Source organism: Heterocephalus glaber, unplaced genomic scaffold (genome assembly GCF_053883595.1).
Source record: "Heterocephalus glaber isolate CG9 unplaced genomic scaffold, H.glaber_assembly_v1.0 deba00001610, whole genome shotgun sequence".
In the NCBI taxonomy this organism is placed as follows: Eukaryota; Metazoa; Chordata; class Mammalia; order Rodentia; family Bathyergidae; genus Heterocephalus; species Heterocephalus glaber.
Genome location: NW_028258381.1, coordinates 2,842,459 through 2,865,302, shown reverse-complemented (window position 1 = coordinate 2,865,302; position 22,844 = coordinate 2,842,459). Strand labels below are relative to the sequence as shown.

At 35.7% G+C, this 22,844-nt stretch overlaps 1 protein-coding gene across 17 annotated transcripts in view; it reads right to left on the bottom strand.

The window, feature by feature from the left end:
* Mlip (muscular LMNA interacting protein) overlaps positions 1-22,844 on the bottom strand; it is a 297,907-nt gene that overhangs the window by 73,976 nt on the left and 201,087 nt on the right. For all 17 annotated transcript variants that reach the window (XM_087195995.1, XM_087195985.1, XM_087195993.1 and 14 more), the window contains 2 exons: positions 16,301-16,345; positions 9,513-9,557 (listed from right to left, as the gene is read on the bottom strand). In XM_087195995.1, the coding sequence (XP_087052121.1) occupies positions 9,513-9,557; positions 16,301-16,345 (90 nt within the window). The remainder of the gene's footprint in view (positions 1-9,512; positions 9,558-16,300; positions 16,346-22,844) is intronic.

The following is a 22,844-nucleotide window of genomic DNA, read 5'->3' as shown; positions in this document are numbered from 1 at the left end:
AGTGCAGGACAAGAACAAAGCCTAGGGAGTTGCTGATTTCTACAGCCACACATAATAAGGGAGATGCTTGATATCTTGGCCATGATCTTAAATTGTGATACTTCCTCTCTTTTCATTTTGACTTTTTGCTTAACTTTTCCTTTCTTCTGCTCCTACTCATACATCTTCTCCTCTATACTCCTTTGTGAAATCCATGCAGATAATCAATATAACTCCAGACTCAGGACCTACAAAATACTAAAGCCAAAGTGGAATTTTAGGGGCTAAGCTATATGTCAGACTACAGAAAGAAGAAAGCTGACCCCCATCATTTGATATAGTGACAGAATCTTGCTGCTGGAGAGTAAGACTGCCTGGCTTTGTACTGTCAGTAGGCATGTCTTCAGTTACACCAGCTGCAGCCTTCCACTCAGATCATCTGTCTGTGATCAACACCATCCAGGGTGAGATCTGAAACAAAATTCTTTTGGTTGGTTAGATTCAAGTACATTTGGTACAAGAATCAGTTACTGATTTTCCACATTTGTTTTTCTGCCAGCTTTTTGCTCCTTAGTTCCTATAAGTTTCCTAGATTTTTATAATTGTCTGACTATTAGACTGTAACTTTAAATTATTTCCTCTACCTTTACCAGATTTTCTCTATGCTTTTTACTTAGAATCTGTGCCCCAGACTCTATCTACCTGAAGTCTTCGCGTATTCCTCATTCTCCTTTGCTTACTTGGTCATCACATGATTGCCTTATTACTAAATTGCATATATTGCCTCCTTTCTTAGGTTTTGTTTCTACCCTTTTAACTTGTTGATGCAACAGTTAAGATTCAAAATCCTGGAAGCCAACTCAAGGCAAAGGCAAAGTAGATGTAGTTTGCCTTTGGCACTGATCACACCTTTTTCCCTGTAACTTTGGACCATAACCTCTGAACCCCACTGGCTCTCAGTAGCCATCAAGTTAGAAATCTAACCCTCAAGTACCACAGACCTCATGTATCCTCTACAAACCACAGTGCACAGCAAATCATGTTCAGGGTGTTGCTCTTGCCACTCCACCTGTTTCAAGAACAGTTTCACAACCCTAATAACCTTTTGCAAATAATGGCACTGTCATCCTTCCACAGACCCAGATTCCATATCCTAACTATGTGGGATGAAGAAGTACACTCAGGATTTTAGACAGATTCTCTCATCATTTTCTATATACTCTACGAGAGGTTTAAACACTATAAGTCACGTATCAGGGTCACAGTGTTAATATGTGAAGCCAAAATTGAAATCCTCATCTGACTTTATCATCAAGCATCTGAGTTTAATTGCTTCTGTACCAGACAGCAGGGAGAGAGAGAGGGAGGGGGGGGGGAGGGAGAGAGAGAGAGAGAGAGAGAGAATACATAGAAAAATGAAGTCATTTTTAAACATTCACCTATCTATAACCTTTCTGCTCAAACAACAGCAAAGTATTTGAATTTTTATATTATTTTATTCCTTTTAAATTCACTGCCTCTGTTTATTTCTATGGCCAAATATCATATCCTTTATTTTCACAGTAGTTGCCTCATTCTATGTCATTTAATTTTTATTTTCTCAAGGCTTCCTAAGTATTCCCAGGAAATTGTAGAATTCAGTGTTTTCAAGCCCTGCGAGATATACATCCATACATCTACTATCCTCCTACACACACACACACACACACACACACACACACACTGCTGCTCTGTCTGTGAAGACTGTAATTCCCATACCCAAGTCATCAAAATGTACATTTATGTCTCTCTGGATTTGGTTAATGATCCACTCCTAAGAAGCAGCATGATATTGTTAGGAGGAGAGAACCAAGAGCATATATTTTAATTATGGAAATGTAATATACTATAAGACCTTGGAAAAGCCATTCAACATGTCTAGACATTCTGCTAAAGTGTTATAACCTTAAACCAAGATTCTACCCTTCAATGATGGATAATGGAAGAGTCACCACTTATCTCCACTTATCTCCCTGCACCTTCAGGAATCACACTGTAGTGTACATGGAATTTTGTGTGTACTCAAATCCATCATCCAAATATGAGTCTCAAAGTACAGTTTAGAAAGTCTACAGAATAGCACCTATGAAGGTGCTACTGCTGGCCCACTTCAGGCTCTTTTGGATTATTAGCTCACTCTCTTTCTGTTCTTCCCGATGCCTTGTTCGTCAGTATCAAATGGTTATGCAATCTACATTTCCTAAAGATTAAATTACAACACAGAGTGAACTAATGGCTCTATACAACTAAGAAGCTATCTTCTAGGACCTAGTCACTCAGAATGGGGTGAGAAGACCAGCAGTGTGTAAACTGGGAACCTGCTGGAAGTAGCAGATCTCAATCCCCATAGTAGACCTATTGAAATAGAATCTGCACTAGAACAAATCCTTAGGTGATTCATGTACACATGAGAAAAGTAAAAGGCATTAGACTAGAACTCATCCTATTGAAATGTACTATTCATTTAAAGGTAGATTTTTCTTGGTCTACCATCCCAGAGACCTCTATTTTATTTAGTCTTCTGTCTCCAGATGTGATGGGAGGCTTTAGAATGTCCTGCACAAATTTATGATCTGCATTTCATTTTTGCTCTTGGTCACCTGTTATCTTTGAAATTCAAGTAGAAGTTCTCTTGAAGAACTTCTTTAATTTGGCAAATCTAATTTGCTAAGTCTGTGTCCAAATAAATAAAAAGGAAATTAGATTAATCAAGTTAGAGGCATCTTTAAAAATGAGCTATGATAAGATCACCATTGTCCAGTTGTGTCACAATTTAACTAACCCAAAGAGGCTGTATTTCATTTTTATTTGCTTCAAACTTTAGAAGAGGTACATTTGTGACAGATAGACACAAGTGCCATTTGGACAATGTCAGGAGAAGCAATTCAATTATTTTCTTTCTATTCTAAGTGGATTTCTTTCTAAAAGGACCTACTTTCATAGTTAGTGAAAAGGGCACAGAAAAAAAAAGTAAGATTCTCCAAATGGAAAATATCAGTTCCTTGAGATGATCATATTGGGAACTGATTTAGCCTGGGTAGATGACATTTCTGAAGTGCCTCAAAGGCGACACAGGTGTTTTGTAGTTCTGAAGTGTACATTTTTGAGACTATCTCTAGAGACATTTTGCCAGTTGAGACCTGGTCCACAGCAAAAACTGTAGCATCTACAGAGACAAGCATGGTCTAACTCTCATCCTCAGAGGGCTCATGATCTAGCTGAGTAAACCACAGGTGAACTACTATGAAAGTCATCTCATGTCACTCAACTCTTAAGTGACATCACTCAATTCCGGGTCATATCGTGTCAACTGGATTCTCAAAGCTCCCTAATCCCTTCTTATTCAGAATAAAGTCCCAAACCCTTGAAAGGCCTGGAAAGCAGTGTCCACCTGACACCACATGAACTGATTTCCCTCTTCAGTCTCCTGTCCCCCAATCTCACCCCCCGGCACTGTTCCATCCATGCCCCACTTTCCCACTGTAGCTCCACACTGTGATGTGCTCTGCTCTGGGAGTTTGTACTTTCTCTTCCCTAAGTCTGAAACTCACTTCTTCTGGGGTCTCCTTTTTGCATTTCTTCAAGTCTCTGCCCAAACATCACCTTATCAGACAGTCCCCACCACCCCTGTATCTGCCTTATTTCTTTTGTAGTGTTTCCCACCCTCTGACATTTGCTCATGAGTTTGTTGTCTTGCTTTCTCCAAGAGAATATAAGCTCTGTGAGATCAGAGTTTTGTTTCTTTGCTCTTACATCTCTGATATCTAAAGCTGTCTGGCACCTACCTGGTTTCAACATCCTTGCAGAATGAAAAAATCAGTGGACAGACAGAAGCTTAATACGGTGGTTATAACCAAATGAGGACACTGTAAGAGGTGCTAACTGACTGCTTGGAGACTCCCAACATTTTTCATGGATTTATCAACTTTTGGATTGCAGTGTGGCCCAGGAAGAAGGAACTTCACAAGATAGAAGATCCCCATGGCCTTCACAGAGACAAGCAGAGGAGACTGAAGTTATTATCTTTGAGGGATATAGAAAGCCAAGGACCACTTCTGTAGTGACTTGAAAGGATTTTAATCTTCTCCATTTAAGAGAAAAAAAATGTTGTTCGCCTCTGTTTGCTCATAATGATGAGCAATAAAACTCTTAGCTCAAAAGAAAGAGGATGCCATCTCTTTTGTGCAGTCAAGAGTGAAAGGTGGGTGGAGCTGAAGAGATCGCATCTGATTCTGTAGTTAGTCTTAGAGGAGAAAATGTCCAAGAAATTCCCCAAGAGCTGAGCAGCAGGTTTTAATGAGCCGAAGCACTAGTCTAAGCCTGCTGTCCACTCATGTTTTAGCCCGTCACATATACTCTGCTCCTACAGGCACTGGAAGAGGAGACATTTTTTCACCCATGGAACTTATAATCATAACTGTATGACTGCGAGTTGGTACTGCTTCCGGCCAGAGACAGAAGCTGGAGATTAACTGCCAGCACTGACCTCATGAATCCTTTACCAAATACCTTAAAATAACAGCTTCTTAGAGCAACATCTTTCTTAACTGCCTATGACTACCATAGTAACTCTAAGGAGATGTGATGAGGAAACAAAAAAATAAAAGATAGTGTCTCAGTTTTCAAGACTTCATCTCTGTTTTGAAAGATGTGTTAAAAAAAACAGTGAGAAAATAACAAAACAGCACACAGTGAATTTTGTAAGTCTCGCTAGAAATTCCACACTCATGGACCCAGAGTTTGTGAAAGTACTGTGGTTGTTTCTGTCTTGTCTCCATTCTCCAGAGTTTTTATTTTTAACTTTCTGTGGCAAAAAGCTTATAGAAACTCAAAAGTTTTCTACCTGACAAGATTGTAGGTAAAACCAAAATTGTCTAAGTTATTTCACTGATTCACTAATTCAATTAATAAATATTTATTGGTTCTAATTTTTTTAAATTAACATTATTATATACTTGAAGCAATTACTTAAGTTTCTCTTCACCTCAAACAAATACTACAAACCTCAAAAAAACTACAGTGTAGGGTAAAACTCCCTACAGACTTTATTCTATTCAGTGTCACAGGACTATTGACCTGGCATTACAAATACATGAAGTTTTTCCATCAGAATAATGAAAATAATTTCTACCATACTAACTCACAAAGTGATTATAAGAATCTAAAGAGATAATATGTACAATAGAGCTTCATTAAGAAAAAATACATAAAGGAAATTTGAAAGGAAAAAAAGAACATACACACACACATGCATGCATATATATATATATATATATATATATATATATATATATATATGAGAGAGAGAGAAACTGATTATTTATAAGTATGGAATGATGACTGTAAATGAACCAGACTATTGAGCAAAGTATCTACTTCTCTGTGTTTTTCCAATAAAGTTTTATAATTACCATTATAATTATATAAACATAAATATTCATGCCACTTCAGTCATTATAAGCCATACCTCACAGCTCAAGAAATATTTTGAAGAATGTACATAATACAGATTGGCCAGATTGAAAGATTCCAATGATTTGAGAAAAGATAATAGCATGACTCAGACCTGAGGAGGCGAGCATGATAAATGCTATAACTCTTAAGTATGCTATGTCAAGGAAAAACTGGTCAAGGAAAAGCTGCCTTTGAGCTGGATGAAGACATCAATTCCACACAAAAGCTTCCAGGGAGGCGTTTCTAAGCAGCAAACTTGAAGGGCTCTCTGGGGGATGAGTCATGCAGAAAAACAGAGCACATCAGTTGGCACTCAGAACTAGGAACAAAATATCTGCAGATTGCAGGGCTTTTCTTTATGTTGTTCCAGTAAGTTACATTTTGCATTTACCTCTATACAGTCATGTAGCTTATTTTCTTAAATCAATTGTTGTCTCCTCTCAAGATTCAGGACAACAATGAATGTTTTGTAATGGTATGAAATTTAAAAAGCGAAAGCCAAACATTGTCTAAACCAGGTTCCCTGGTGCTAAGGGAAACCAGAGCTTACCCATCTCATCAAACTTAATCTGTCCCCTTACTCAGAGCCAAGAACAGTCACCAGACCTTGTTAACACCGATGAAAACGTTGGTTTAGAGAAGCTGGATGAAGGTTAACCTAGAACTGGGATCTTTCCTTTCCTCTTACTCATTTTGAGCATGCTAGGGGAAGCAGGTGTAAAGCCTCTGCCCTCTGACTGATCTGACCCGGCCTCCTTATTAAGTAATCATATTTTGCAGACTCCAACCTCTAGTTTATAGGCAGGAAGTTCCTCTCCAGTTGTGACCTAGTGTATGGCAGTTGAATAGAAAAGAAACTAAGTTTAGTGAGTTAGTATAAGGGTTCACAAAATGTTTGCCCAAGCCTAATGCTAAAATCTTTGGTTTCCAGAGTAAATTACAAATATATATATATATTTTTTCAAGTGCTAAGACTCAAATCCAAGCCTTATGCATACTAAGCAAGCACTCTACCACTCATATCACTGACCTATACCTCAACCCCACAATGAAAATATTCTAAGAGTTAGGATCATGGACCTTTTTCCTTCCAAATTTGAATTGAAACAGTTTTCAATTAAAACAACAAGCAAAAACAAGTGAGCCAAGTTACAAATAAAAAAGCATGAAATGATATACTGTATCTTTAAAAAGTGAAATCACTACAATATGAGATTCATATTAAGTTTGTGCTATTATAACCATTTGTTAACATTTAAATATAATTAAAATAATACTTAAATAATTTTTGTATTAACTGCTTTTTATATAAAATATTACATTAATAGAAGTTTATTTATATATAATTTACCTCATATATTATATATGCCTAATATTTTGTTTTATATACTGAACACTCATACACATTCACAGAAATAGTCACAGATCTGTATGGTATAATCAGAATTACCTGACATGTCACTGTATGTATACGTTATGAATGCAAACATATATAAACATAGGTATACAAATATGTGGGCTGGGGATTTAGCTCAGTGGTTTCGCCACCTGCTGCACAAGCGAAAGGATCTGAGTTCAATCCCCGGCATCAAAAAAAAAAAAAAAGAAACAAATATGTATAACATAGTTTTGTTTTTCAATTCCATTCCTATTTATTCATGTTTTCCAAATTTAATTTAATCCTGAAAATGATTCATGATGGCAAATATTGGAAATCCATTCATGAAAATGAAAAAATTTAATATAATTATAAAATAAAATTTTGTAAATAATTTTGCTTAAAAATAGCATATAATATTGCATTGAATTATTTCTACTTTGATTTCTTCTATTTCTGGGAAGTATAAGTACAGGATTAATGTCATAAAGTAGAAATCAAAGTGATGGAGTTGAATAATTATATCAAGCCAAGAGATGTTCACTTTTTAAGTAATAAGCTTGTTTGATAGTAATCCCTTCTCAAACCTGCCTATATCTGAAAGGAATTCTGAGATTAAAACTTAATTTACAATTTGGTTAAGAAATGTCCCAAATTCCTTAAAGAAAAGTTCCAGAATAAATATGAAGAAATTATCATTAAAGTCAATCAAAACAATGTTTTATATTTTTTACCGAGAGATCACAAAGGGTTACTTTATTAGGCTAAAAAAAGAAAGGTTTTTTTCTTTATGACATTCACAATGAATTCTATTTTCTCTCATTTTTTAAAATCCTGTGATTTGTGGATTTGCTCCTGCATACTCACATATATTTCATCAACTAACATCTAAAAATCTGTTTTGTATACTACATTGAATAAAATTTCACATAAAGATGTTCAATAGATTCTTTTCATATATTACTCTCAATAAAAAATGCATCATTATTTTAAAAATTGAGGGCCAGGGATTTAGCTCAGTGGTTCTACTGCCTGGCTCACAAGTGCAAGGACCCAAGTTCAATCCCCGGTACCAAAAAAAAAAATTGAAAGGGTTGTGATAATATTTCCACATCTAAAGTGGGAAGTGTTCAACTTCATTATGTTGTGGCAGGGCTTGTTTCCATGGCAACTCCTTCATTCATCATGTTGGTGGCCAAGAAACACAGTCCTGGAGGGTTTGGAAACTACCTAATTGAATGTTCTCATTGTTAAATTGGGAAATTGAGGCCCAGACCCTCTGGCTTGTGACTCACTCAACTGTCAGCCCAGTCCTTAGGATCAGAGCAGGAAGTATAAGCTGGATATCTGACACACATCCCTGTGTGTTTTCAAGACACTCTACTGTCCCTTACTGTTCCAGCCAACTGACACTAAAATATCACACACACACACACACACACACACATATGCAAGAGACATTCTACTCATACACGTACTTATACACTCACTGTATAAATGAGTGTATAAATGTATATAAATATGAGCATGCCCAAGTGTTTTGTTTGAATCAAGCTATTTTAAGAATCAAATGCTATTTTTATGATTTTTCAGTATTATAAATAAAAATATGGTTGTCTTTTTGGCAGGACACCAAAACAATTGCTTTAAATGAGGAAAAAGTGAGTATTAAACCATGCTCTTTGTTCTCCATGTCTCAAAGTGCTCTACCAATACTTTTTATTCCTGATGTTACATATTTTTCAAGAAGTTATAAGATTTTAAACAAAATTTTGAAGACATAAAGATAATCTTTAGCCAGTGATATTCAGGAAATTTATTTCTTAGCTTCAATTGGCTAATCTCTATAAGAATAAGAAATGGAAAACACTCTAAGAAAAGGTAGTTCTCCTATTTAATCTAATTTTTATCTATAAATAACATAGTATAGAGTTTAGACCTGTGATTCCCAATACAGCTCCTGTTGAGCCTTGCAGCATGACTGGTTAGATTGAAATTTTCTAGACATGTAAAATACACAGCAAATTTCAAAGACTTAGTACACCTCTCAAAAACAATGTAAAACTCAGTTTTATAGTGCAGGTTAAAATGACAACATTTATATAACATTAAATAAAATATTTTGTTGAAATTAATGTTAGGATTCTTTTCAATTTTTCATGTGTCTACTACTAGGAATGTTTAAATTATACAGTGTCTTCCATTTATACTTAACGTTATATTTCTATCGCCCAGCACTGGTTAAGACCATTCAGGTGCTAACTCTCCTGTATGAGAATCTCATTTCTCATTTCCACAAACCAGGAAACTACATACTCAGTTGTGACCTTTCCTTAAACCATTTTGGGACTGCTCTCATCAGGAAACGAATTCTCTTCTCTTACTTTCAATAACATTTTTCTTCTTTTCCAACCCAATCTCTTCAAACATTACCACTTGTATGTGTTGCTAGTAAAGTCTCTGTATGGTTTTATGCATGTTTGCAAGCAACAAAACAATCAGCAGGCAGTTTTACTAAAACATCAGTAATCTCTTGTTAGACAAATAAATGGACAATCTTATATGTAGTAAATTTAACCTCTTCATTTTCTCTCAAGCAAAGTTGTCTGGAAAAAATGAGAACTTTAGAAGTAGGTCTATGGCTTAGCAGGAAGATACATACCAGCTGACTCTCAGATGCTGTAGAGGATGATAATGAGAGATTTGCCTACAAAGTGGAAACATGGTACATATTTAGTGAAAGTAATGATTTGAAAAAACAATACATCTATATTTTCAAGAATTGGAGGTTATTTTATTATTAAGTGATAGATGTCCATTGTAGGATTTTGCAAAGTATGAAGGGAAAGGATGCCACCAAGAAATGATTTTTAGCAGTTTGGTGCATGGCCTTGTAATATTTTCCCATGCAACCCCTTATCACAGATCAGAATGAATTATGTTTTACAAATTGCTTTTACTTCTCATCTTCTTCATATAAGCATTATCACATGATATCCAGAATTCTTCAAGGTTACATATTTCACTTTTTGTATACTCCAAGTTACTGAAACTTAAAAATATTGCTGATATTTATATTTGCTTACAACAAATTTTTTTAACTGTATATCCTTCTATTGGTACATTTTAGGTGTACAATATAATGACATTCATCATTGGAAATTTGCACCTTTACATACTCTCTAGGTTCTTACTTTTTCCCCCTTCCCCTGCCCTCCATTCAACCCCTCCATCCCTCCCTATTTACAAAGACTTTTTTCCTTTTTTTCATTTTCTCATATTAATTCCACTCCCTTCTTTCCTTTCCCCTACCCCTCCCACTTCCCCTTTCATCAAATTTTTAAATACAATTTTTCTGTAAATTATCTTTACATAAAAAAGCATGACAATCTTTTTATGTCTCGGGAATGGAAATGATTTGGTCATAATATTGTTTACATTAAAGAGCAGTTAAAACTGTTTCTTCATCATTGTTCTTATAGTTTACATCTTTCATCAAAATTTAAATTTCTTCTTTTAAAATACTTAATTTATATGGCAAGAGATCTACCCTGTGATAAATTTTCAAATGTTAAATACAGCATTCTTCACGACAGTTACACTGTTGTACCTTAGGGAGCAAGAACTTCTTCAAAGTGCTTAACTGAAGATTGTTGTTTATTGATTCCTTTCCAGTTTCCACCGTCCTGCAGTTTCCTTCTGACTGAAGTAAATGCTGCCATAGTTTTTCTCAAATCCTACTACCTTAGATTGGGTCTGAAATGTTTTATTTTGTCCTGACTCTTGAATAAGAGTTCAAGTGGACATAGAATTCTAGGCTAATACTATCTTTCAGTTTTTTGAAGATACTGTTCTCCTGGCTCAAGCTTATGTTGTTGCTGTCACTTAGATGCCATGGTTAACTTGGTGGGTGTGTTTTCACCTTTGGTTATCATTCAGCATTTTTCTTCACGACATTTTTAAACTTCACTATGATGCACTTGGGATGGTTATCAGAGGCCCGGGGAGGTGGGCAGAGGGGAGAAAAAGAAAAGGAGAAGACTCTGATCAAAAATGCAGTTTCAGTTAGGCTGGAGGAAGAAGTCATAGTGACCAACTGAACTGCATGCTGACAATTATTAATTTAAAAAAATATGCTTCAAAATTACTCAAATGGATTTTTAACATTGCTATCCCAAAAAAATGATGAACTGGAGAAGTGATGGATATGCTAATCAGCTTCACTGAATCTTTCTATAACATATATATAGGTAATACATCACATCGTATCCCATAAATAGACATGATTGTCAAATAAAAATTAATTTTTAAACTGATAGAGCAGTGAAAATATAAACCTCAAAATTTCTAAAGTCAAAGAAAATTTGTTAAAGATTTAGCTTATGTGGAAACTAAAGGTTAAAGACCAAGGAAAGAAGTGAGGATTTGAAACTCACAGAAAAATAAATTACTACAAAGGGCTACCACTTGTGTCCAGCCAGCCTTGGAGAAACCATTTTCACCTCCCCAAGACTAAGTGCCAGAGGCATGCAGAATACACTCCAAGCTCCTCAGTCCTTGTCTAACATTGTGTTTTCTTGCAGCCCACTTTTGATAAACTAAAATGACAATAACAAGGATGAAGCACAGAGGATGTCTCATCCAATGTCTTCTGTTCTTCCTCATTTAGCAGGACACAGATGATTATCTTCCATGCCCCCCATTTCTTCACACATACACTTTAGAAACATTTCTGAACCATTAAAAAAAGTAATAAATGAGAATGATCAGTAGAGTGAAACTTCTCGCTTAACTTGTACACAACTTCCCTGCAACTCATCAAACCTCTGGTCTTATCCTAGGGTAGCACATCTGGCAGTGGAATTTGCCTTAGGATCTCTTACGGAGTCTGTGCGAGCTGCCACTGAGTCTCTGTAGCATAGCAACTCTGCTCAGCATAGCAACACGGAGAAAGTGCGAACTGGCTGGATTAGAGACCATGACCTTTATTTTGATATCTGTATGTGTAGTGGGAAACATTCTTAATAAAGTTTGACACGTTTTTCAATATATTGTGATATTTTGGAAGCAATATACTTCGTTGTAATGACATTTTCTGCCCCTCAAGTTCATCAAAATGAGATCTTACTTGTACATTATCTAATATTCAATAAGCTTGTCTCATTTATTTCTCTGGCACTTAAAAGTAATTCTTGAAATGTAGACAATTTTGAAGTAAGGAATTATCAGTAGAATGTGATTCCAATCAACAGTTTTTGATAAATTAGTAATAAATCTAAATACTTGCTCTACTTTCTGATATTGCCTTTTATTTAAAAAGTATATATGGTTTTGAATTATATCAATGAAATAAATTTATACTGGCAGTAGTTCATAAAAATAATATTTACAAAGGCAAGTATAATGGAAAGAAAAAACTTCCCTTCCAAAGTAAACAGAGTTGAAATAGAAGGAAATGGAAATCTTAACAGAAAATGTATTCATTTACAAAGGGAGAAAGAAACTGTTTAAAAATGAGTGTCATGAGAAATAATTGCTCATATGTTCTCTGATAAATTATGAACTAATTTACATATAACCAAGAGATTTAAGATCTTGGAAACACTAAAGCATTATCATTTTAATGTTAATGTGACTAGATATTAAGTTATTCATTCCAAGTTTAGACTACATTTTATCAGGCATTAAGATATAATTTAGACCAAGAGTACAAATACTAATGGCTGAAATTATAGCATCTAGAAGTACATACAATATCAGCAACAGAGGCCTTGACAGGAACCGGGTCTGGGGTAAAATTTGCCTGCTCTGAGACTTCTGACACTTGTGTTCTCCCTCTACAGAGTGGAACTGTATAGTATAGCACTTGTCTCATAGGACTGGTGTGTGGCATAAGTGAAATAATTAAGATTTATTTGCAATGTAAGGGTTCAAAACATTAGTTATTATTATTATTCAATTAAGCATCTGTTTTAAAAGATAAAGTACATAGCAAGATCCTGTCTCAAAACACAAAATTTTAAAAAAAGGTGAAGTGAAATGTTGAGGATAAATTAGTCTACTCTGCAAGTGGGCAACAATCACTACCTATTCCATAGATTGTTAACCTAATTTCATTTCTCTTACCCTTAAAGGAATCATGATTAATTTACTTTAGCCTGCAATTTCAGCATAGTGGGAATTGAAGACAACCTTGCCTTTAATTAGTCTGAATCCACTGTACTTTTACTGGCCCTGGCTTACCCTAAAACACAGACTGTGAACTATCACAATACATTCCACAGAGAATTAAAGAAACATTTTTCATTGATTTTCTCTTCTTTCTGCCTTTTTTTCCTTCTTTCTTTCTTTGGGCAATCTTTCACCAAAGGCCCAGAAAAATGAATCAATCAACAATTTCTCATTTAATTAAACCATCCCAGTAAAATTAGAAATCTTATGAACATGTTGATACACTGAAAATTAACACCTTTGTAAGTTTGTTTTACCCTCAGTCGGCTCTTTGCTGAGTTCTATTTCTACAAGTGTCTTGTTCATTCACTATTTAACTGTTTACTGTCTCCTCGAGTGGAATCCATGCTTCAGGCTGGGACCTTGGCACCACACTCTCGCCTCTCAACCCAGTTACTCCTCAGTGACTCTTACCTGGTAGATATTCGATAAATATGCATTAAATCGGGAACAAAACTGGATAATTGAATAACAGATCTAGAGAATACCGACTGGTTCTTCTACTATTAATGGGTCACATATGCAACTTTTTACAAGCCTCAAGATTTGGGGTAAGCAGTGCCAATTTTCTAAGGTTATCCTCAAGTGTGACGTGCTTGCTTTCTTGGCTTTAATCTAAGTCTTCCTTTTGCTCAACCTCCTCTGTGTTGCAGTAGCTGGCAAACTGCATGATCCCTGTTTTGGAACCTAACCTTAAGAATCTCTACAAAGTTAATGACAGACTGAGTCCTAGCAGGTATATACTCAAAAGATGCCTTCTTTCTCCAAAGTCGTGAAGAGAGTTGGTGAAATGCTAAAATGTTTAAGTTCATAGACCTTTCAGATTTACTTTTGAGTTTTCATGGGAGAAAGGAGAAAAACATTGGGAGAAATTAAATGAAAACTCTTCAAATCATACTAAAGGTGAAACATCATCCCATAGTTCAGCTAATATGAATATCAGAATTTCTAAAAGAAAAGTTTAAAATGTCCTTTTCTAAAAATAAGGACATGCTGTATTTAAGACAGATGGTTCACATAAAATCAAAGCATATAGCTAAAGTGAACTTCTACTCTAAAATTTCATTTTTTCTTCTCAAAATAAATTCATTGTTTTTCTCAAAAGAAATGTATCAGCTAATATTTAGTAAACATAACAAGCGAGTACTTCCAAGTGTGAGTTATCTGAGTTGGCACCAAAAAACTACCATTTTTGTCTTTCATCATGAAATGATGCTGTGGTCTTCCAAAGACATGAACAAATTTGTGGTGCCATAAAAAACAGTACAAATGTCAAGGAGTAAAAGAAGGTAAAAAAAACAAAACTTCTCACCCAGGAAGCAAAATTTAATTAAAGTCAAAAATAATATCTGAATCAGAGTTTATGTCTGCTCTAGTCTATACTGAACTTTGATGATTCAGAGTTAACTTAGAATGACTCAAACTCTCTCACAAAAGTTATGGGTGGAAAACTTAACTTATTTTTATTAAGTCTGATAACTGATTGAAAACAGAATAATTTGAAATTGTCTCCAACTATAGAGATCGAAGGCCCTCTCTAGAACTACTCCAGTTACTCTCAAACTGAGAGCCCCTGGGGAAGAGGGGGTAGAGGCCAGGGCCCTTCTGAACTTACTGAAAGCGTAATCAGAGGCACTTTGCTGAATGACAACAGCAGATGAGAAAAGAAGGGAAAGACCAAAATATTCTAGCCCCTTTTCTTGAGTCTGTCCCTTGCATCAATAGGGTGTATCATGAAAAAGTACAGAAACATCTTTAAAGAACTTTCTTTTCTTGCACTCACTAAAGCATCAAGCAACTCAAATTGTGAATCTTCTAGATAGACTGGAAAAACAGGAGGAAGGAGATTTAAACAAAAGCAAAAGTGATGGAAAAGGGGGAAAGGGAGGAACTATTATTTATTGAGCAATTCCTGTGTGTCAGGACTGCATTAAGGGCTTTTCAGGCAGTGACTAACACAAATCTTACATAAACCAACTAAGAAGATTAGCATCACCATTTTACAGTTGAAAAACAAACACATAGCAAGGTAAAATAGGTGATTTTCCCAGGATCACACAGTTATCCAGAAGTAACACTGCAATTTAAACTTGGATCTAGCCCACTAAATGCCTCTACTCCTTTTAAGTATTACTCCAAAGGGCTTCCAATAATAATGAAAAATAACAGTGAAAGCTTCCAGGAAATGCTCTGAGCAGTGTTCCTTCCCATATCCTGTAAACATAATTTCCTGAATGTGATAAAATTTAGTAATTTTGCTGTGTTCATTATTTGCCTTAGGGAAATTTAAATGAAGGAAGAAATGTATAAATTGCAATGATAACATGGCACAAAATGCACACTTAAGAACTATTTACTCTAGATTACGATGACAAAAACTACATATTATTAGAAAAAATAACGTGTAGTTTGAAAAGAATAACCGACCAATTTGTTTTAGACTGAAAACTCAACACCTGTTTAGGAAACAATCTTGTTTCTAGTACAATGTGTTTGATCAGAAGCAGAGTAGACCACGTGACAAAAATGCGATTATTAGGTGATTAAAGAATGGGGATGGTGTTGTAAGGTTGTGCATATGAAGTGTGTGTGTGTGTGCATGCATGTGCACTCATGAGTGTGCATTTGTGAGTGTCTAGGACACTTAGAGCCAGTTAAAGTGTGAGAATTCATATCTATATCTCCAGTACTAATCTATTGTTTTGCTCCTAAATGAAAATAGGTTTATCCTAAGATTTAAATGCTGGGGGAAAACTGATTAGTCCATTAAATTGGCAATTCTATTGGAAATGGAAACATCTTAATGCTTCAAGTATAAGAATTGACTATAAAAGGAAAGAAGCCATTACAAAAATGAAAATGGCATCTAAGCTTTGATAGAAAGACAGAAAGTAGATGTTAGAATTCTGGTTTATTTAGCTAAACTAATCAAACTAGACTTCTCTTAAGAAGGAATTTATTTGATGTGCATGCCTGATGTTTTAACCCAGTCATAAGGGTCGGGGATTTAGCTCAGTGGTTCCACCGCCTGCCTTGCAAGTGCAGGGTCTCAAGTTCAATCCCCAGCACCAAAAAAACAAAACAAACAAACCCAGATATAACCTTGGTCTTTATATTGGCCCCTTTGCATTTATGAAGAAACAATTGATTAAATGACTGTATAATTGAGCATCTGTATAATACATTAAAAAGCAGTTTGTATAATTATAAAAGACTTACATATTTGGTTTCTCGACCAGCTGCTCTTGGAAGAGTTGTAGGACTCTGTATGAAAATAAAATTAATTGTACTTCTAAATAATCAGTAAATAAGAAGAAATTCAGCTTCTAAAATAAGTTCATCTTCTTCCTCTTTTAGATTTTCTGTCACTCCCTTATTTCTATATAAAATCCTCTTCACCTTTGAAAATTATTTTATTAAACTATTTTTCTTTTCATTACTGTTGTCTGTCAGCTTTCTGGTGATTTCCCCTTAGGTACTGATGGTGTTGGCACAAGGATCATAATAGTTCCTTCACATTGCTACCATAATTTTTGGCTCTTTCAAAATTCCACGTAAAACTCTCTTCTCTCTCAATTCTTTGAGTTGTTCGAAGCCAAAGATACTCACATTCACTCCATTTCAGCCATCTACTTCCAAAATGATTCCTTCACCAATAATGCAGAAAACTTCAAAACTTTTTGTCTCAGTGTCCCACTCTTAACTCTCTTCCTCCTATCCATGTCTTTACTTCTCTAACATTCCTAACCTGCTTCACTGGAATTTCCCAATCATAACCCTAACAGCTTTACTCTGGCTTTATTAGGCTTTAGCTTACATATATTTCATATTCTCATATTTAATACTTTCATTTATTTTGTGTGTCTCTCTCTCCTCATGACAAGTTTATTTGCAAAACAACAAAAACAAAAACTCATGATGAGCCTTATCATGGTTTTTCCCATACTTGTGCCTGAGCAGAAGAAAAACATGCCTGGAGAAACTCAAGTATTCTAATTGATTTTATTTTAAATCAATGATTTTCAACTTCAAATGTGCATTCAATACCGCCTGGGAAGCCCCAATTGTTTTTCTCTCAAAGGCTCACTTTCTAAGATGAGATGGCTATTTGACTCGTTCATCTATTTAACAAATATGTATTGGATATTTACTGTATGACACTCTTCTCCAGCCTTGGGAATGATTAGTGAACAAAAGAGACAAAGACATTCTACCCTTTTGGAGCTTACATTCTATCAGGAGCAAAACTCAATAAAATAATAAATAAGTAAATTTTAAGTTAGATGGTGATAAATATAATGAAAAATAGTAGAAAAAAATTGAAGCTAGGGTAATATATTCTTCCAGAGGAAATTTTCTTTGCCTCTTCCAAACACCTTGTATTTTTTATAGTCCACCCAGATGTTAGGGAGGCCAGGATGCTGGGTGATTACAGTGTAAATAGGTGCATGTAGATGCATGTAGATAAGATGACATTTGAATACAGAGTTAAAAGAGGTGAGGAACTTGGCTCTGTAATAAAGAGCACTCCAACAAGAGGAAGCCAGCAGAAAGCTCCTGTGATGACTACCCATCCTTGAGAACTGTGGACAAGGAATTCAAAGCAATCCTTCCATGAGGGGCATTAAAAAGAAGAGCAAAATATTGAAAAATATTTTATCAAAGACACGAGCTTAAAAAATAGTGAATAATTACTGGACAAAATGAAGACAAAAGATAGGAGTCGAGAAAGAAGCTAGTAGTTTTGGCCCTGGAGATGTTCACAAACAGCAACAGGTTGCTTGGAAACTTGTTATCCTGAATTTTGATATGTCAGAAGTATAGGAAGATGAAAGCAACGCACCAGGACAGGATTTGCCAAGAATATATTGAGCCTTAACAGTAGGAATGATCCAAAAGATTCCACATAGTTTTCAGCCTGGCCTCAAGTTACTTGAAAATGACTGTCTGGAAAATATAATCACAAAGCCTTAAATAAGGACAATGCTTCTTTGCAAGGGCTCCAAGTAGAAGAAAGAAAAGATTCACATAATATCATCTGAGGTCTCAAATAATTTCTATAAATGAATATTCACATAAAATATCGAGCATACAGATTCCAATGCAAAAAGAGATACAACTGTGAATGAGAATGAGCAGAAATAATAAGCAACCATGGAAAAAGACTGAGTCCAGAAATTTATTTTCTCAGAACCAGACTGAAAAACAATTGCACTTAGCCATGTTTTTTGGAAAATAAAAGTTAAGCTTGCAAATTTTTATAGGCGACTAGTAACCATAAAATGTGATAAAATAATATGAGGAAGAACTAAATAAATATGCTAGTTGGGTACATGCCAAACACAGCAAACAGACTACCAGGGCTGAGGTCAAGTGAGTTAAGGAGAGAGTCAGAGAAGAAATCATGGAAGCATCTCCAGGCCTGATCTGAAGACCTCCCAGGACCTTGGAAGGACAGAGGCTTATATTCTGAGGGAAATGTGTGCACACTGCTGGTATCAGGGAGAGGAGGGTCATAATCAGACAACTCTTTGAAAGTATATCTCCAGTATGTTTAACATAGAGAATAGTGAGTCCAGGACATAGAGATGAAGCTACTGTGCTACCCAGAAAAACATAATGAGAGTATAGAAGTGCAGTAGGTATGAAATATCATTTTCTACATATACTTTGAAGCCACCGCAACAGGATTTCTAAAAGAAGAGGTATGGGATGTGAGAGAAAGAGAAGAATAAAATTGTCACAAAGATTCTGTGTTGCAAATGAAAGATTGAAATTCTACCAAGGAGATGGGAAGGCAGCATATGGAATCATGTTTGCCGGAGTAAATCAGGATTTCACCTTTATATGCATTGAGTTTGAGACATCTAGACAGAAATAAAGAATAGGTGATTGGAAGTCTGGAATTTAGGGGAGAATTCTGAATTAAAGATATACATTTGAAAGTTGTTGGCATATCCTTGGTTTTCAAAATGTGAGAGTGGGTGAGAATTCCAAAGGAATAAATACAGAGAGAACTGAGAAGTCTAAGTCTGAATCCCTAGACATTCCAATATTAATCATTTAGGAAAAAGACAATTAGGCATACAAGGTGACTAGGGAGTACTAATGGAAAGTGAGAACATCATATTTCTGTTCTGTCACAGTTTTTACTGGCTCTTACCCCTCAACCTTCCTCAGTGGTAACAGTCTGTACAAGCACTGGAAGACAAGAGAGCCCTGGGCAGAGAGGCAGGGAAACAGAGGTGAGGATTACAGTCACCACGGAGGGACAGAGGGCCCTGCAACAAATGGTGACACCATAGAATGTCTTCATTCTGCGGCATGTGCACCTCCTACTCTGAAAAAAGTAAGTAAACCTCGCCGACACTGGCAAATCCTAGGACCTGGGTTTAGTATCTGCCACTTCAGGTATCAGCCTAGTTAGCTGACAGCCTAGTTAGATGACATGCCTAGAGAAATTTGAGTTTTCATGGAAAAAATAATGTAACAACTAAAAAATGTAAAAGAAAACAATTGCTTAGCCTTTCTGCCCATAGGTGTTTATGCAATAGAAATAAAAACATACATATATCCAAAATCATATTCACAAATCTTTTAAGTATCTGTATCAGGATCAAATTAGAACTAACCCAGTCTTACAGGAACTGGTGAGTAGATAAATAAAGAATAGTGCAATAAAAAGGGATGATCTACTGATCCAGGCAACAGTATGATTAAGTGTCAAATGCCTTCCACATAGTATAGACTCAAAACACTACTGACTATATGTTTCTGTTTATATGTTATTCCCGAAAAGACAAAAATGTAGGGAGAAGAAAAAGATGGTTGCCAAGAACTTGCAGTAAATGAGGGATATACCACAAAGGAGCACAAGGGAAATTTTTTGATTGAAGGAAGTGTTTTATATCTTGAATATTATGGTCACACAATTGTATGTTTAGTATAATATTTATAGAACTTCACAAAAAGAGGATGAATTTTATATTGGTTAAATTATGCTGCAATGAACCTAAACTAACTCTAGGCTGGCTCCCTCATATGCTCCACACCAAAAAGGAGAGCAGACCTGCCCACCTGCTTGTCCCACCATCTGCTGCCTCATGAACCTGACACAGAGAGAAGAGTGGCAAAACTGGAAACTGCTACCCAGCTCTGCACCTTGGGTCTCCTCAGCACAGGGAGACAGAGACTACAGCCTAAAGACTAACCTGTATGAAAATGAGACCAACACGACGGAGGAAAGTTTCACTCCGGGACTGATGGGTTATCCTACTGCAGAGACCAAATGAGAGAGACAGCCTTGGGAGACAGACTCAGAAAGGGTGAAGGCTAGACACAGATCTCCACAGATCCCCTGAGAAGCTCAAGCTCAGGCCAGGAAGGTCACAGGGCCTACATTCTGTGGTGGGAGGCCGGGTTTGGGGTATGTAACCTTCAGAGGGAGTGGATCTGAAGGAGACGGCATTGAGTCCAGCGGTCAGCTTCAGCTTTCACACCACTGCTTACATGCAGCAGAAGCCAGTGTCTCATCTACTATAGGTCAAAATCTGGGTTGCCTAAGTGACTATACAAAAATCATAAACCTCTTTGTTTTTAAGGATGTTTTGTGAGTAGTTCTTAGGATTTGTTGGTATACAGTTTATATTTGATGAGATTGTTGATGCTGAATTTACTACTATGGCCAAGGTGAAACAGTTGTTGCTGTCAACTGGTTTTCTCTGGATGCCAATATTTGGATTTCCTAGGGGTCATAAACAATACTGTGGCCCATTCTCAAAGAACCAGGCTCTGGGCCACAGAAGCTGCAAGAAGTAACCTGGCCTGTCAAGAGGATATCTCCACCACAAAGCTACGCACTATAATCACCAGCAAACTCCATCACAGAAAGCAAACAAACAAACATGAAAACATGAGAAGAAGGCAAAAAAAAATGCTTCCAAAGACTCCCAACTCCCCCAAAGCTGATCCAAGGAGCACTGAGGGAAAGGAAATCATAGACCACATAGAAGAAATAGCAAGTATCACTGAAAGGATATCACTGGAGGTAATAAAACAGTTCAGTACAGTATTTGGGGGAATTTAAAGAAGATGTAACTAAGTAGATAATGATCCTAATTTTAAAAAATGATCAGCAAGTCTAGAGAATACACTAATAAAAATCTAAGGAGCTAAAGAAAGAAATGCAAAACATGAGAGCAGGCATGTAAAAGAAATGGAGTCCTTGAAAAAGTTCAAACAAGAATCCAGGGGATTAAAAATATAACTGAAAGTATAGTCAGCCAAAGGGACCAGTGTGGGGACAGAGTATCAAATTTAGAAGACAGGACTGTGGTTAGTGATCAATTATTGAGAGATACCTTAAAAATAACAAAAGAATATAAAAAATGGCCACTGCCAGATTACTCAAAGAAGACTAATGTAAGAGTCATTGGAATTAGTCAAATACCAAAAGACATCTCAAAGGCATTAAAAACCTGTTTACAGAAGTAATAGCAGAAAACTTTACAAATGTGGAAAAAGAACTTACTATATACATAAGTGAAACATACAGACTCCCAAATAGCAATGAAAAAAAATACTACATACCACATCATAATTAAAATACCAGAAATCCAACAAAAGAATAGAATTTTAAAAGCTGTTAGAGAAAAGCAACAAATCTCCTGTAAAGGAAACCCCATTAGAATTACTGCAGACTTCTCAACACAAAAGTTAAAGGCAAGGAGAGCTTGGCATGAAGTGTTTCAAGCCCTAAAGGAAAACAACTTCCAAACCAGACTTATATATCTTGTGAAGTTATATTTTAAAATTAAAGGAGAAATAAGATTTTTCCATGATAAGCAGGATCTAAAGAAATTCCTGACCACCAAACCAACACTGCAAAATATTCTTAAGGATATTCTAGAAGGAGACAGTGAAGCTAACAATGCCAAAATATCCAACAAGATTGCACTAGGTAGGACTAGCAGTTAAGTAGAATGAAAAGAAATCAACATAGCAACAGGAAAATAATACATATAGGAAAGGACAAACTCAGGGTACTATTATTTGCAGATGACATGATTGTCTATTTACAAAATCCAAAAAATTCCCCCAAAAGACTCCTAGAATTAGTAACCAAATGCAGCAATGTACCAAGGTACAAAATAAACACTCAAAAATCAATAGCATTCCTATATATTAATAATGAATGCAGAAGAAAACTAGGAAAACAATACCATCCATAATAGCAGTAAGAAAAATGAAATACTTAGGAATTAACCTAACCAGGGAAATGAAAGACCTCTGCAATGATAATCATATCACTCTGAAAAATGAAATCAAAGAGGACATCAGAAAATGGAAAGATATCCCTTGTTTCTGGATAGGCAGAACCAATATAATAAAAATGGCTATTCTCAAACTGATATATAGATTTAATGCAATTGCAATCAAACCAGCAGCATTTCTCACACATGATCTAGAGAAAACAATCCTAAAATTCACATGGAACTAGAATAGCAAAAGCTACCCTGAAGAAGAGCAAAGGTGTATTACAATTGCAGGTTTGAAGTTATACTACAAAGCTACTGTGATTAAAACAGCACTATACTGGCACAAAAACAGATATGAGGATCAGTGGAACAGAATAGAGGTAGTAAAAACAACCACAGGCACATTCAGCTATTTGATCTTTGACAAAAGGGCCAAAAACATAAACTATAAGAAAGATCACCTCTTTAATATATGGGACTGAGAAAATTGGATATCCACATGTAGA